At 39.2% G+C, this 17,746-nt stretch overlaps 1 protein-coding gene across 2 annotated transcripts in view; it reads left to right on the forward strand.

Annotated features, from left to right (window-relative positions):
• The window catches only part of LOC133597770 (CUB and sushi domain-containing protein 3-like), a 589,433-nt gene that overhangs the window by 407,315 nt on the left and 164,372 nt on the right, over positions 1-17,746 (forward strand). The window contains exons 47-48 of one of the 2 annotated variants that reach the window (XM_061950753.2): positions 11,123-11,311; positions 14,457-14,615. In XM_061950753.2, coding sequence (XP_061806737.1) covers positions 11,123-11,311; positions 14,457-14,615 — 348 coding nt within the window. The remainder of the gene's footprint in view (positions 1-11,122; positions 11,312-14,456; positions 14,616-17,746) is intronic. The other variant, XM_061950761.2, reaches the window with a different exon arrangement.

The following is a 17,746-nucleotide window of genomic DNA, read 5'->3' on the forward strand; positions in this document are numbered from 1 at the left end:
AGCTCGGTTGGTAGAGTGGCCGTGCCATCAACCTGAGTGTTGCAGGTTCGATCCCCGCTTCCACCATCCTAGTCACTTCCGTTGTGTCCTTGGGCAAGACACTTTACCCACCTGCTCCCAGTGCCACCCACACTGGTTTAAATGTAACTTAGATATTGGGTTTTCACTATGTAAAGCGCTTTGAGTCACTAGAGAAAAGCGCTATATAAATATAATTCACTTCACAATTCACTCCACCGTTAAAACACACCTGTCTCCTATTCCTCTGAGTACACAACAATCACTCTGTTCTCTTAAGAAAGCACACTAATAGCTTAGTTGCTCAGACAGAAATGTGTTTAAATGAGTTTCGAGAGATAGATAGATAAATAAATACTTATTGATCCTCCATAGGGGAAATTCAGGTGTCCAGTAGCATTAAAACATATCCACGTATACCAGGCGTGTCAAACTCATTTTCATTTAGGGCCACATCGTAGTTATGGTTGCCGTCAGAGAGCCGCATTTAACAGTGAATAATATACAGTATGAATATAAATGTGTATATATAAAACATGTGTATAATTGTCCATGCATTTCATAATTATGACTTTTTTATGTACGCTGTACATGACAAAACCTTTAGATTGTTCTGTATAAAACTGGCAGCTCAGTCGCCACAATTTTACCGTAAATTTGCATATATATATATATATATATATATAATTTTTTTTATTATTATTTTTTTTTTTTATAGCATATAAAATACAAAAATGCATGTAACTAAATTAAATGGAATGGAAAAACGGTACCACTGTTTTTTTACGTACAATTTCATGCAAGTTTTTTATACTGTAGAATCTACAGTTGTGTTTTATAGTGTATTATTACTCTATATTGAAAGCGGATTTTACTAAAAAAAATGTTACTGTCAATTTTTTACATGAACAGTTTGTTGGAGAACTTGCTTTGAAATCATAAGTCAAGCAGATATTTAAGTATTTATCTTTATTTGAACAATAACATTGTTTTGAAATGCATGATAATATAATATTTTGTTTTATTATTTGAGATGATTAAAATGTAAATATATGTAATTGCACAAAGTACATTCATTTTTGTAATACATGTATTAAGAAAAGATAAGATACTTTATTTACACATTATTTCCACGCTTTCGGGGGCCACACAAATTCATTTGGCGGGCCAGATTTGGCCCCCGGCCTTGAGTTTGACACTTGTGACTTATACCAACAACAATAATAAATACCTACTTCTCAAAGATACCGACAACAGTAACAAAATGCACATATATAGTTCAGACAAATCTGTTGTACAGTCTTATGGCCGAAGGAACAAAATATTTCTGCAGTGAAATGAGAGGAGTCTCTTGCTACAGTTACTCCTCTGAGCGGCCACAGTGTCATGCAAAGGATGTCTGGGGTTACTTAGGATGCCCTCATCCTTCTCTCAAGCACAGCTCCCACAGAATCTACATTTTCCCCATCACAGAGAAACATTTTATGATCAGCCAGTCCAACCGGTTACTGTCCCTCGAGGTAATGCTACCACCCCATACACAACTCCATAGAACATGGCATTTGCTACACCAAACTGATAAAATATGTGTAACATCAGACTGCTGCTCACATCAAAAGACCTCAAGAAGAAGAGTCTGCTCTGACCTGTCTTGTACACAGCATTTGCCTGTGTTGACCAGTCCAGTTTGTGGTCCAGGTGGACTCCCAGGTACTTGTACAACTGGATCACTTCAATGACCTGTCTATTTATTTGGACTGGCTGATGGGAAGAACTCAATGATCATCTCTTTGGTTTTGTACGTGTTAAGGATTAGACCATTTTTAATGCTTCGGTCTGAGAAAGGAGCCACCAGGTCCCTGTGCTCGGTTTCATACCCTCCCCTCACACATGCCACAACAGCGGTATCATCAGAGTACTTGTGTATGTAGCACAGTGCCGGCCCAAGCCTCCATGGGGCCCTAAGCAAAATTTGATTTTGGGGCCCTCTATTTCTGCCAATATTGATTGTTGATCATTCACACACCTACTATAAACTCATTGCGGCTCTGGCAGTGTTGTTTACATTATCCTATTGTCAGCCTGGCATGTCTTTACAAGTGACATGTCATTTATAAAGATATGGGGGTGGCCCAGTTAAGAACATAAATAATACCAATGAATGAACGAATGATGTCCAGAGTGCCACATATGGTTCCTAATCTTAAAATGTAGAAAACATTCAGCTACAAGAGTGGCCTGGGGTTGAACAGTCCAAGTGATAAAGCTTTGTATTTACAGTAAAAGAGTCATCTTGTCTCATCAGTCTTGTACTTATTAGTCTTTATTTACTAGTTTACATTTTTAGTTAATTGTTCATATTTAATGTTTACTTTGTACAAAGAGAGCGCAGTCTACTGAAGTTAAATTCATCAATAGTTTTCCCCTTTGAAAGACGCAAGGCAAATTCCTTCCATTTCACCATGTTGCTACAATGATCTTCACTGTTTTCATGCTGTTTCAGCAGTGCACCTATGTTGACCCAATCCCGCTGTCCCTCGGCTGCCAGTTTTAAGGACTTTTTGGAAAATAATTTGCAGCAAAAGCAATAGACTGCATCTTTACTTCTTGAATAAGTCAGCCAGCTACGCTTGACTTTGTCCCCATTGACTAGCTGTCTGTAGGTATAATGATAATGAAAACTTCGGCCATCATGCCGTTTGGGGAATGAAAAGTTCTCCTTAATAGACAGTGGTCCTCTGATCACCTGCTCAGTCCTGTCTGAATCTGAGAGGAAAGATATGGCGTCACATTAGTGCCAAAAATCCGAGCGCATAAAAACTGTTATCGCGCGCTGATTCTCCACTTCGTGCGCGCGCGACACCCTTTTGCGCGCGCGTGGTGTCTTTTTGCGCGCGCGGTGCCTTTCTGTGCGCGCGCCGTCTCGGTCTGTGCGCTCTCTGTGTACTCCTGGCATCTCTCCTCGCGCTGTCATGTTTTTTTTTGGCACTTTGGGGGCAGGTATGCTTAGACGGCCCGTCCTTTCTGATTGGCTCTTAGCATTTTTCATAAGACCAATCATTCTCCAGCGTAGCAACGTTGTAGCCATCTTACCTCGGACAGCTAGCCTCAATCATTACATTGATGTCAAAGCAAGTTATGGTAATTTAATTAGTACATGTACCAATTAAATTACCATAACTTGCTCGATTTTCGACCAATTTACAAACGGTTTGCCTTGTTACAAATCTTATTACATGTAGATATGACATAGGATGCTGCACCTGTTGAAATCACCTCTTTCGCTATAAAAAAAAAAAATGACTTCATTGTGCAACATAGTTGTGTAGGGTCAGTGTTAGTCAGTTCTCTGATTATTTTAAACTGTTTCAGAATACATTATTAAAAGGCTATTTTTAACATTTTAAAAACAAAATTCAAAGATTATTTCATTAATTGTATGGCTGAATCAAAAGAAATTCCATAAATTAGAAAACAAATGTTCAAGAAGAAGTGAAAACTTTGCGCCTATAACAAGCTTGATACATATTGACGATGACCCGCCCTGCTATACTTCTGATTATCTCTGAGCATTTTTCGCCTGGCCAATCAGAAAGAAGGGGCCGGCTAAGCATACCCACCCCCAAAGTGCCAAAACGAAACATGCCAGCGCACAGACCTAGACAGCACGCGCGCAAAAAGGCACCACGCGCGCGCGCACTAAGTGGAGAATCAGCGCGCGATAACAGTTTTTATGCGCTCGGATTTTTGGCACTAATGTGACGCCATAGCAGGCGGCAAACGTCACAGGTGCAGCAGAGGCAGCTTTACATTTAAAGAGAGGCAGGAAGAATCACTAAGCCTAGATCAGCAGCAGCACTCTGTTGACCTAAAATTGTGTTTTTGTACAATAATATATCTTTGATCATTTAGAAATCATCAGTCAGACTCTTACATGCACAAAATAAAAAATAAGAATTTTTTGTTAATTGCTTTTGGGGGCCCCCTGGTGGCCGCGGGGCCCTAAGCAAGCGCTTAGTACGCTTATGCCTTGGGCCGGCTCTGATGTAGCATGTAGCAGAGTTGTGTGTAAAGTCTGCGGTATAAATTGTGAAGAGGAAGGAGGCCAGTTAGGCACCCTGTGGTGCCCCCGTATTGCTTACCACAATGTCTAAAACACTCCTCCCTAGCCTGACATACTGTGACCGTCCCGTTAAGTAGTCATAAATCCAGTTGGCAAAAATAGCATCGACTCCGATTCTCACCAGTTTCTCCCTTAGTAAGAGAGGCTGGATGGTGTTAAACGCTTGGGTGAGGTCAAAGAACATCAGCCTCACATTGCCTTCAGTTCCCTCCAGGAAGGACATGGACAGATGGAGCATGTAAAGGACCGTGTCGTTCACTACCGTGTCATCCTGGTAGACAAACTGTAAGGGGTCAAGAACCTGCTCTACCTGTGGTTTGAGCAGACCGAGTACTAGCCTCTCAAAAGTCTTCATAATGTACTGGTTTTTGTTTTTTTAATGAGGAATGACATTAATGCATCTTGTTTTCATGTTAGCATTTAAACTAACTCGCCAGCCATTACCGCACTAGTTTGCTTTTTCAGTAAATAGCAGTATCACGGGTCCAGGGGCCTCATGTTTTAAGAGTTGTGTGGTTATCCTACTAAATATAGACATACTTTCAAATCCAGAAAACAAGGTATGCAATGATTTTTTTTAATGTATTTAATTGTGTGCATATACTTGAAATTGATCGCAAGAATTTGCTTGGCACGGCCATACCCAACACAGGCCACACCCCCTTATGAATACGCAAATCATAATGAAAGTAGCCAAGTGTCTGAGATCTGCACGCTCTGCCCAATCACTATTTCGTAGGAGTGGCTTTTTTTTTTGGTGATTCCAGCGAAAGACAGAGTAGTGAGCTTGAGAGACGTGTACTCTGGTTATAATCGCACACAGGCTGATTTAAAAAATAAATGGTTGGTCATCAGGAAGAAAGTGAAGTTTAAGATAGATGTAAATGGAAAAAACAGACAATTAGGGGGAACAGAGATTAATTAGTGCTCACCCCGATTGAAAAGGTAGTCGCTGCAACAATACATATTAAAACATTACAAGAGATGGATGATTCAGAATACTTCCAAGATAAATATAATTTGTGTAACTGATAACACAATGTCTTTATACAGTAGCCTGCTCACAGCCAGATTAGAGTTTAATGTTAAAATGTTGTAATATTTGGTTTGCAATCTTTTACATTCAAACATGCCAGCGCTATTAAAAAAGATACAAAATACTTTGACTCTTGTTTGATTACTCATTTTATATTACAACGTCCGTGCGTGACTCAAAGGTGGGCCATTCCTCCGGTGCCATTGAGTTGCAACTGTCTGCCCGACTGGCCAAGCTGGTGCTGGAGTCACAGGAACACATTGAGACAGAAACATGTGGCAATATGATCACCTAGATAAATTAATATACGTCCTCACAAATATTAATATATGAATATGAAGCATTACAGAAGAACTGCTCTTTTTTTTTTTATCGTTTGCGATAGAAAAAAAACCAATTTTTTTGTTTTGTTTTAGGATGTTTTTTAGATGATCAAAAACGCTTGTAAGATACCGCAAATGGGAGTCACCATTGTAACATTTTATCTACAGGGTGCAAGTGTATGCAGTATATATATATGCACATTCACACACATACATACATACATACACATATACATACCTACATCCATCCATACATATACAAAATCCAAAACTAGTGAAGTTGGCACGTTGTGTAAATAGTAAATAAAAACAGAATGCAATGATTTGCAAATCATTTTCAACTTATATGTAATTGATTATACTGCAAATACAAGATATTGCATGTTCGAACTGGGAAACATAATTTTTTTTTTGCAAATAATCATTAACTTAGAATTTAATGGCAGCAAAACATTGCAAAAAAGTTGGCACAGGGGCATTTTTACCACTGTGTTACATTCCTTTTCCTTTTAATAACACTGGGAACTGAGGAGACCAATTTTTTATTCTTTACAGGTGGAATTATTTCCCATTCTTGCTTAATGTACAGCTTAAGTTGTTCAACAGTCCGGGGTCGTATTTTACGCTTCATATAGTGCCACACATTTTCAATGGGAGACAGGTCTGGATTACAGGCAGGCCAGTCTAGTACCCGCACTCTTTTACTATGAAGCCACGCTGTTGTAACACGTGCAGAATGTTGCTTGGTATTGTCTTGCTGAATTAAGCAGGGGCGTCCATGAAAAAGACGTTGCTTGGATGGCAACAAATGTTGCTCCAAAACCTGTATGTACCTTTCAGCAGTAATGGTACCTTCACAGATGTGTAAGTTACCCATGTCTTGGGCACTAATACACCCCCATACCATCACAGATGCTGGCTTTTAAGCTTTGCGCCTATAACAGTCCGAATGGTTCTTTTACTCTTTGGTCTTGAGGACACAACGTCCACAGTTTCCAAAAACAATTTAAAATGTGGACTCGTCAGACTACAGAACACTTTTCCACTTTGCATCAATCTATTTTAGATGAGCTCGGATCCAGCAAAGCTGGCTGCGTTTCCGGGTGTTGTTGATAAATGTATTTCGCTTTGCATAGTAGAGTTTTAACTTGCACTTACAGATGTAGCGATGAACTGTAGTTACTGACAGTGGTTTTCTGAAGTGTTCCTCAGCCCATGTGATGATATCTTATACACATTAATGTCGGTTTTTGATGCAGTACCGCCTGAAGGATAGAAGGCCACAGGCATTTAATGTTGGTTTTCAGCCTTGCTCCTTATGTGCAGTGATTTCTCCAGATTCTCTGAACTTTTTGATGATATTATGGACCGTAGATGGTGAAATCCCTAAATTCCTTTCAATAGCTAGTTGAGAAATGTTGTTCTTAAACTGTTCGACAATTTGCTCACGCATTTGTTCACAAAGTGGTGACCCTCGCCCCATCTTTGTTTGTGAATGACTGAGCATTTCATGGAAGTTGCTTTTATACCCAATCATGGCACCCATGGTTCCCAATTAGCCTGTTCACCTGTAGGATGTTCCAAAATAAGTGTTTGATGAGCATTTCTCAACTTTCTCAGTCTTTTTTGCCACTTGTGCCAGCTTTTTTGAAACATGTAGCAGGCATCAAATTCCAAATGAGCTAGTATTTGCAAAAAATTACAAAGTTTACCAGTTCGAACATTACGTATCTTGTCTTTCCAGTCTATTCAATTGAGTATAGATTGAAAAGGATTTGCAAATCTTTGTATTTTGTTTTTATTTATGATTTACACAACGTGCCAACTTTACTGTTATCATATCTGAACTATTGTCTAAAAATATGGAAAAATAACTACAAAATAAAGCTTCATTCACTAACCGTGTTACAAAAGATGTCAGAAGAATGAATAATGTTGGTTACAGAGAACATACAAACCCTTCATATTGTGAATCAAAAACGAAATTCAATGATTTGGTACATTTTCAAACTTCTAAAATGATGCACAAAGCAAAATATAACTTGCGACCAAATAATGTACAACAATTATTATTAAAAAAGAGAATAAATATAACCTTGTGGGTAAAATTCAACTCAGAACTTGTGTATGCATGAACAACCTTTAGCACAAAAATGTTTAACTCAAGGCTAGGGGGCCAGATTTGACCCGCCACATCATTTAATGTGGTCTAGAAATATAGTGCATCAATACAGCTCTTTATCTTTTTTTTCCAAATGATTTGTTCTTTCAATTTTTGACATCTGTACTGGATGCATTTGCATATCTTTTAAACCTGAATGTTATCTGATCATGTAACAAGATATTCTAAGCCTTTTTGTTGTTATCAAAAATCCCTACATATCTGCTTGTCTACTTGACTTATGACTTCATCCGTCAATTTGTTATAAAAAACAAAAAAAAATGCATAGGCATTTTTGTAATAATATCACGAGGCGATTATACATTTATATTCATATATTCACTGTTACATTTTGGCCCTCTCAGGGGCAGCCATATAACTGCGACTTGGCCCTCAATGAAAATGAGTTTGACACCTCTGCTGTAGCATACCAGTATGTGTCTTTGAATTATGGAATAAATTAAAGGAACTATTTGCAACCTCTCTGGCTTTGTGCACGTAATGACCTTAATTTTCCAAAGTGTTGTAAGCACTATATCCCGCACTCTTCCAGCTTTCAGCACGTAATGACCTAAAGCATGGGTGTCAAACTCTGGCCCGCGGGCCAAATTTGGCCCGCCGTGTACTTCACTTGGTCCTTGAGGCGATATCAAATTAACACTAAAGCTGGCCCGCCGATTATATATTGCGACGGTGCTGCGGTATCCTTTGCAGCACAACTCTTCCGGGACGCTACAATATACACCACCACCCCCCCCCACACACACACACACACACACACACACACACACACCTTGTAGCGTCCCGGAAGAGTTAGTGCTGCAAAGGGTTCTGGGTATTTGTTCTGTTATGTTTATGTTGTGTTACGGTGCGGATGTTCTCCCGAAATGTGTTTGTCATTCTTGTTTGGTGTGGATTCACAGTGTGGTGTATATTTCTAACAGTGTTAAAGTTTTTTATACAGGCACCCTCAGTGTAACCTGTATTGCTGTCGATGAAGTATGCGTTGCATTCACTCGTGTGTGCATCCAGAAGCCGCACATATCTTGTGACTGGGTCTGAACGATGTCTGAATGGGTGAAAAGCGGACGTGACGATAGCTCGTAGAGTACGTTAAAGGCAGTGCATTTAAGGCACGCCCCCAAGACTGTGGTCCGGGTGGACGAGATATAATGACTGATGAACACCTTCGTTCGATAATGAAGGTTGCCTCAGCTCAAAGACTGAGCCCCGACATTAATGAACTAGCATCCAAGAAAAGATGCCAGGTATCTGGCTTAGGCACATGAAATTAGATCAGTGTGTTGCAAACTGAGCTGTTTAAATTCCTGAATGGTTGTTTTATTCATTGTTATTTTATTTTCAAATGTATTAGCCTGTGGAAAAAGTTAATGTTGATATTTACCTCAGAAGGCTGCAAATAGAAAAGAGGCATTCTATTTTTATTTAAATTGTATTTCATATGCCATTGATATTTTTTAATTATTATTATTATTTTTATTTGAAACTCGATTTTGCATGACATTATAAAGTTATATACGCCTTGCTTGTTCAATATTTAATGCAAAACTTGTTTGGGTCCCTATTAAAAGGTTAATTTGTCCAACTTTGGCCCGCGGCTTTGTTCAGTTTTAAATTTTGGCCCACTCTGTATTTGAGTTTGACACCCCTGACCTAAAGTATGCCTTAGATAACTCAACATGTGCATCTTTTTTGCATGTTAGCGAATGAAAGCAATTTGGCAGTTACGAACAATCGCTATCATTGAATGTATAATCTAATATACCTACTCAGTGGCCTAGTGGTTAGAGTGTCCGCCCTGAGATCGGTACGTTGTGAGTTCAAACCCCGGCCGAGTCGTACCAAAGATTATAAAAATGGGACCCATTACCTCCCTGCTTGGCACTCAGCATTAAGGGTTGGAATTGGGGGTTAAATCACCAAAAATTATATATATATATATATACATATATATATATATATATATGTATATTCTGATAATCAGCATATATTTATGCATATTCATGAGGACAATGGATTGCACTCCCTATTTTGCTCTCTTAAGAAATGCAATCCTGTGCAGAAGAGTTTAGTAGATCAGCTCTGCGTACGCTATCAAGTTGGCACGTGTTTTAATGCACGCAAACATTTAGAAGATCAGGCCCAATGTGTTTACAAAGTACAAGGAAAATAAATGTATTTAACCTTATTGATGAATGAGACATTCTATCATTTATTGCAGAGCCATCAATCATCAATTATCATCAATAACTATTTATCAATGTAAACTTTATTATCTATTTTGTATCTGTTTATTGGTATTATGGTTATAGATTGAACACAGGAAGTGAACAAATCTGTTTGTAATTGTTGTAAAACAGAACAGGGGTAGGATTAAATAAGATATGCTTCTTCTTACTCCTTTTCGGACATGTTGAACAAGGCCACCCTAATGCACGGACTTTCCTGGGCTGAATCTCGTGGGCCCAACCCTATCAGGGGCCCCCAATTTTGACGGCAGAATGCAATAATTGCTGTTCATCGCTGTCAATCACAAACAGCTCAGCTTCGTCGAGCGATTGTGCACTCTCTCTCTCTCTCTCTCTCTCTCGGCTGCGTTGTTTTACCTGTTGCTCAAACCCACATCGCATTGAGCTAAACACAGACAGTTTCCCGGATCGTACTCATGAACTAAATCATTTTTCAAAATGGGTGATATTTTTGCTTTATTGCTGTTCTGTTGATAAAATTACGATTGTTTTTAAACTGTGTTTTCACCCCCCCCCCCCCCCCCCCCCCTCCAGGTTAAGACGGCCCTGATGTTAAAGTGTGAAACTTTAAAAATCCAAATGATAATTACAATATGGTAACACATTAATCCAATATAATTAGGTATTGTGATATCGGTATTAATCGTCTTTGTTTTGTAATAAAGAGGCTCACTCTTGTTTACATAATGACTAACTAAGTGCCACTTCAATATTTTGATATTTCTTACCAGTATATAAAAGGACATATTTACAACCTCAACATCCACAGTGAACTTGGTTTCAAGAGACGTGTTTTATTTAGAAAACTACTGACTGCTGTTTTGGAGTGAACACGTTATTTTTGAGCCAAGGGCTGTTCCAGTTCAGCTGGCCAGCAGAAGACATTCAGAATTATGTCACATTTCTTCAAGTTTCCCCTTACATTTTGATATAAGTGAAATTGTTTTCAGTGACCTTTTTATCTGGAACAGTTGTTCGCATTAACCTTTTATATAAGTCATGTTCCTTCATTTGATGCCCCGAAGGCTACATTTCTGTCTCCATCAGAAAAAAAGTCAAAAACTAGATTGTGATTATTTCAGCCAAGTCATGCACAGAAAAGTTGTGCCTACACTTGCAGAGATAACTGTCACATTTCATAGACTGAAACATATTTTTTTTCACAATATACATTGTTTTCTCTCCTCCTAGTCCAATGCCCTGCTCACGATGTGCGTTTTGACTCAACGGGGGTGATCCTGAGTCCAGGCTTTCCTGAAAACTACCCCAACCTTCAGATGTGCTCCTGGCTGATAAACGTGGAGAAGGGCTACAACATTTCGCTGCACTTCCAACTATTCCAGACAGAAAAGGAGTTTGACATTTTGGAAATATTTGATGGTAAGTTTCCTCCAAAGTATCCACGTTTGCTGGAACACATGTCCCAGTTGAATGTCACATCATGTGGAGCAGTGGTCTCAAACCTGTGGCCCGGGGGCCATTTGCGGCCCATATTTTGTAGCCCTTTACTTTATAGTTTAGTGTAATTGCGGACCGCACACTCTGGGTGGCTAATGGTAAAATACATTATAGCAATCTTTAATCTCATTATATAGAACACTAAATACAATAACAGTCCAAACACAAAAATTACAGTGAAACAAAGACACATTTGGCAACACAAAGAGCAATTCCTGTAAGAAACTGGAATTGTCTCAGAATATGCACTTGTTAAATTAAATTTTACATTTATGATGATTTAAAGGGGCCCTATGATGATTTCATCTACATTTAAAACACTTCCTTGTGGTCCAGATAATACGTGTTGGATATGCTTTGGTGTAAAGTTTTCGTAAATCTCGAATAATAGTCACTTTTATGGGTCTGTTTGCAAGATTGTAAATTCTGAGGGCGTTCCCAGATTAAAAAATGAAACCACGCTCCAACTTCTCCAAAAGTTTCATAATTTATCTTTTGAAAATGCACACAGTTTGAATTTATAGTGTTGTATATTTGATGGTCGTGTGATGGGCGATGAGCCAAGGAGACGCCAAGAGGAATCTTCGAACAAATAGCTTTATTTGCTTTAGCGAGCCTCAGACAGGACCTGCAGGAATCCCGGAGAAGAATTGGGCAGAATCTCTGCTGCTTTCCTGTGAGACAACTGTCAGAGCTGTAAAACTGTAAAACCCAAATGCTGTTGTCCCTTAAGTTCCTCAATGTCTTGGGGTCTTAAACCCCCTCTCTGGACCAGCTGGGATAGACGTTTGTACTGTTGACCTTAGTAGAATAATCCTCTGAAGGTTTCTGTGACCAAGTATAAACACATGCTACTTCCAATCATATTAGAAAATTATACATGATATAATTAATCACAATATTTTGAAGTTGTCACCACTTTTTTTTTTTGCGGTCAAAAATAAACTTCAAGAACAACATATAAATTGACCTGGTCACACCATCAGGTCCAACTGCACACTTGCCTATTGATTTAGACTCTGCATAAAAACAGTTGCTTTTAACAGCATTTAGGTAACTGCACGTCGTATGTTGGTGTTATTATGCCCATGCTAAAATAAGATGAAAATAATACTTTATCCTACCTTTTTTGTGTTTTCTCACAGCCTGAGAGCTTTACTTAAAGGCCTACTGAAATGCGATTTTCTTATTTAAACGGGGATAGCAGGTCCATTCTATGTGTCATACTTGATCATTTCGCGATATTGCCATATTTTTGCTGAAAGGATGTAGTAGAGAACATCGACGATAAAGTTCGCAACTTTTGGTCGCTGATAAAAAAGCCTTGCCTGTACCGGAAGTAGCAGACGATATGCGCGTGACGTCACAGGTTGTGGAGCTCCTCACATCTGCACATTGTTTACAATCATGGCCACCAGCAGCGAGAGCGATTCGGACCGAGAAAGCGACGATTTCCCCATTAATTTGAGCGAGGATGAAAGATTTGTGGATGAGGAAAGTGAGAGTGAAGGGCTAGAGGGCAGTGGGAGCGATTCAGATAGGGAAGATGCTGTGAGAGGCGGGTGGGACCTGGTATTCAGCTGGGAATGACTAAAACAGTAAATAAACACAAGACATATATATACTCTATTAGCCACAACACAACCAGGCTTATATTTAATATGCCACAAATTAATACCGCATAACAAACACCTCCCCCCTCCCGTCCATATAACCCGCCAATACAACTTAAACACCTGCACAACACACTCAATCCCACAGCGCCGTTGACCTCCCCAAAGTTCATACAGCACATATATTTCCCCAAAGTCCCCAAAGTTACGTACGTGACATAGACATAGCGGCACGCACGTACGGGCAAGCGATCAAATGTTTGGAAGCCGCAGCTGCATGCGTACTCACGGTACCGCGTCTGCGTATCCAACTCAAAGTCCTCCTGGTAAGAGTCTCTGTTGTCCCAGTTCTCCACAGGCCAATGGTAAAGCTTGACTGTCATCTTCCGGGAATGTAAACAATGAAACACCGGCTGTGTTATCTGTCACAACAGTCAAGGGGTGCATTCTACGGCGGGGGTGCGTTTTCTGGCACAACACCTGCCGCAATACACCGCTTCCCACCTACAGCTTTCTTCTTTGCTGTCTCCATTGTTCATTGAACAAATTGCAAAAGATTCACCAACACAGATGTCCAGAATACTGTGGAATTTTGCTATGGAAACAGACGACTTTATAGCTGGCCACCATGCTGTCCCAAAATGTCCTCTGCAATCCGTGACGTCACGCGCAGGCGTCATCATACCGAGACGTTTCAGCAGGATATTTCGCGCAAAATTTTAAATTGCAATTTAGTAAACTAACCCGGCCGTATTGGCATGTGTTGCAATGTTAAGATTTCATCATTGATGTATAAACTATCAGACTGCGTGGTCGGTAGTAGTGGGTTTCAGTAGGCCTTTAATGTCCAAATAGTTAAAGTTAAAGTACCAATGATTGTCTCACACACTACGTGTGGTGAAATTTGTCCTCTGCATTTGACCCATCCCCTTGTTCACCCCCTGGGAGGTGAGGGGAGCAGTGGGCAGCAGCGGTGGCTGCGCCCGGGAATCACTTTTGGTGAAATAGGTGCTTCACCTCACAGTGACGTCATGACGGTCTGACTGCAAAACCCGACAAAGAGAGGCATCCAAAACGCCGCGCAATCTCACACAAAAATGCATTAACCTTATAAATTTGACACTTTGGAACTGCTAGAGACAAATATCCAACATTCTAGCAATATACTGTATATAAGTCAGAAAAGACTAAATTCCTCATACTGTAAGTCCCCCTTCAGGTCTACTATAGCTCAGGGTCACTATTGCTGCTAGTAGTTAACAAATGCATTGAAATGGTTAAAATGTGATTCTGAAGTGAAGCCCAGCCTCACCCAGACCCTACCTCAAGCAGCCCCCAGGTACATTAAGTTTAAGACCCCTGATGTACAGTGTTAAAAACTGATCAAATGTTCATTTCAGGAATAAACAGTTAAATGATGCAACTCAATTATCTGTCTTTCTCTGCATCCCCAGGTCCAAACATCTACAGCCAGAATTTGGCATCCCTCAGTGGTGACATTGAGACACCTTTCAGTCTTACCACCACTGGACACCAGCTCCTGCTCCGCTGGTCTTCTGACCACGGCACCAACCGACGGGGTTTCCACATCAGATATGTGGGTGAGTATCAAAGTATGTATCCCGTTTATGATTATTTTCTCTTTTCATAAGTACCATGTAGTAGAGTCTCTGAAGGGCATAAACAATAACACAACATGGGTTTAAAATTCTACTATTTCTAGTTCACCATGAAGAGGAATACAGTATCTCACAAAACTGACCCTTTTCCAGCAACCATTCAATTATATCATCTCAAAGGACAATGCAATAAAAATGCCATGGGGATATAACTTAGAGTATCGTATTTTTCGGACTATAAGACATACTTTCATTTTCTGAAAAATCATCAGAGTGGCTTATTACCCAGTGTGCCTAAAGTATAAATTAATTCTGGCTGTGCTTACCGACCTCAAAGCAATTTATTTGGTACAAGGTGTAATGATGAGTGTGACCAGTAGATGGAAATCACACATAAGCCACACGTGTGGACTGCAAGTTGACACCTGTTAAATAAATGACGCTAGCAGGTACCCGTTAGCAAGCAACACCAAAACTTTAATGTTTCATTGAGAATATATAACATTACACATGGCGCTCAAAAATCCATCGAAATGTTTTGGTATGACTTTTGTAAGCTACAAAGCTGCACCGCTTGATGGAAAGCGGAACATTATGGCTACTGTTATCAGACGTACTGTCTGATAATAAAAATCAAATGCAATCTGAACTTTGAACGAAATAAACTTATAATATTTTTTTCTGTACGATTTTGCAATGCGTGAGTGACAGGTGAGAGCAAGCGACCCTAACAGATAAAACAATGTTCGTCAACACTGTTCAATTATTGTAACGTTTGTCGAGACGCTTTAAGGAGGACAGAAATTCCATCGATCATTTTGAGCAAAACCGTTAATATTGGCCGTAACCACACCAAAAACATTAGCAAAAAACTTCGATCAAGGAAAAATTGTCATTTTCTGCTGTACAAAACAGGCCAAAACCAACTCTTTGTCATCTGTCAGATGTCGCTTGCACTCATGGCACTTAAACACTGCCTGTGATGCGTTTAGGGCCACAAAAAAAGTCGAACAACTCCAACAATATGACTCCCCAATAAGATGTGTGATTATTCTTCTGTCATTCATCAAATGTTAAATCATGGACATTATTCATGAAATGCGGTTACTAATTACTAATAATGAGCACCTGACAAAGGTCAATTATGTTATCATGATGTGTTCAATGGGGTCTGGTAAAATGTGTTATTAGTGGAATATTTGAATAGCCTAAAAACAAAAAAGGTAAATATTCAAAGATTTGTTGTTTGTTTTCCTAGCAATATAATATAAAATACCACATAATAGCTGACAACAGCAAAGTAAAGAAGACACACTATCATACACAAATACACTATCATATCATAACATTACCTGTGACTGTTGCAGGTGGAGAAGAGTGTTTAGCAAACTAAACTAGATCAGAACTATTTCAGATCCACAACAAGCCAAGAGGCTAAATAGCCTTGCTAGACTTACAATTTAAAGTCAGCTAAGCCGACAATTGGACTTCAAAGACCTTATCAGCAAATTTGCTAACAAAAGTTAAGTTAAGTTAAAGTAAAAGTATCAATGATTGTCACACACACACTAGGTGTGGTGAAATTTGTCCTCTGCATTTGACCCGTCCCCTTGTTCACCCCCTGGGAGGTGAGGGGAGCAGTGAGCAGCAGCAGCGGCTACGCCCGGGAATCATTTTTAGTGATTTAACCCCCAATTCCAACCCTTGATGCTGAGTGCCAAGCAGGGAGGTAATGGCTCCCATTTTTATAGTCTTTGGTATGACTCGGCCGGGGTTTGAACTCACGACCTACCCATCTCAGGGCGGACACTCTTAACCACTAGGCCACTGAGTAGGCCGGTGCCGGGCTTTCTGCTGAGACTTACAGTGAACAAACAAGCCAATTTAAACTTTAATTGAGATTAGATGATGCTTGATGTGGTTTTTGATATATATTGTGTGCTCATCTGCTCCTTACTTGCACATGTAAGTTAAATGCTACATATTTACTTGTGGACTATCTTGAGCCAGAACACTTAGTTTTTTTTGCATATTAATGCTTGATTGTTGAGTACAATAAAATACCCACTGCCTACTGAGTGGTTAATTGAAAATGTATTTGCAATCAAAGGTGTAATAAGATGTTTTAAATCAATTACCGTATTTTTCGGAGTATAAGTCGCACCGGAGTATAAGTCGCACCTGCCGAAAATGTACAATAAAGAAGGAAAAAAACATATTTAAGTCGCACTGGAGTATAAGTCGCATTTTTTGCGGAAATTTATTTTATAAAACCAACACCAAGAATAGACATTTGAAAGGCAATTTAAAATAAATAAAGAATAGTGAACAACAGGCTGAATAAGTGTACGTTATATGACGCATAAATAACCAACTGAGAACGTGCCTGGTATGTTAACGTAACATATTATGTAAGAGTCATTCAAATAACTATAACATATAGAACATGCTATGCGTTTACCAAACAATCTGTCACTCCTAATCGCTAAATCCCATGAAATCTTATACATCTAGTCTCTTACGTGAATGAGCTAAATAATATTATTTGATATTTTACGGTAATGTGTTAATAATTTCACACATAAGTCGCTCCTGAGTATAAGTCGCACCCCCGGCCAAACTATGAAAAAAACTGCAACTTATAGTCCGAAAAATACGGTAAATGAAAAAAAGACAACCAATAAAACATCATTTGCATTATAATACTCTGAATTGTTAAGTCGTTAATTGTAAAAAATGAAACAAATTGGTTATATTACACCAGGCACCATCAAGAACACTGAAAAACAACAAATTTAAATGTGGTAACGAATGGGGCAAAAGGGCCCAGAATTCCTAGCAACGGGCCAGTGTAGACCACAAGGAATCATCAAAGGAATCCGCTTTGTAATACGGTGCGCCTTTTGTATGAAAATAAACCTGAACAGACCCGCGCATTGCCAGTGCACCTTATAATCTGGTGCGCCTTGTGGGCCGAAAAATACACTAGTCTGGGTGCAGCTTTGAAAGCAGTATAGATTTGCTATGCATTGAAAATAATAATGTCCATGTTATGCCAAAAATTTTAATATTTGTAATTTTAAATTTTCTTGCACAGTGATAAAAGCAAAAAAATATATATTGTA

Source organism: Nerophis lumbriciformis, linkage group LG04, assembly GCF_033978685.3.
Source record: "Nerophis lumbriciformis linkage group LG04, RoL_Nlum_v2.1, whole genome shotgun sequence".
NCBI lineage: Eukaryota > Metazoa > Chordata > Actinopteri > Syngnathiformes > Syngnathidae > Nerophis > Nerophis lumbriciformis.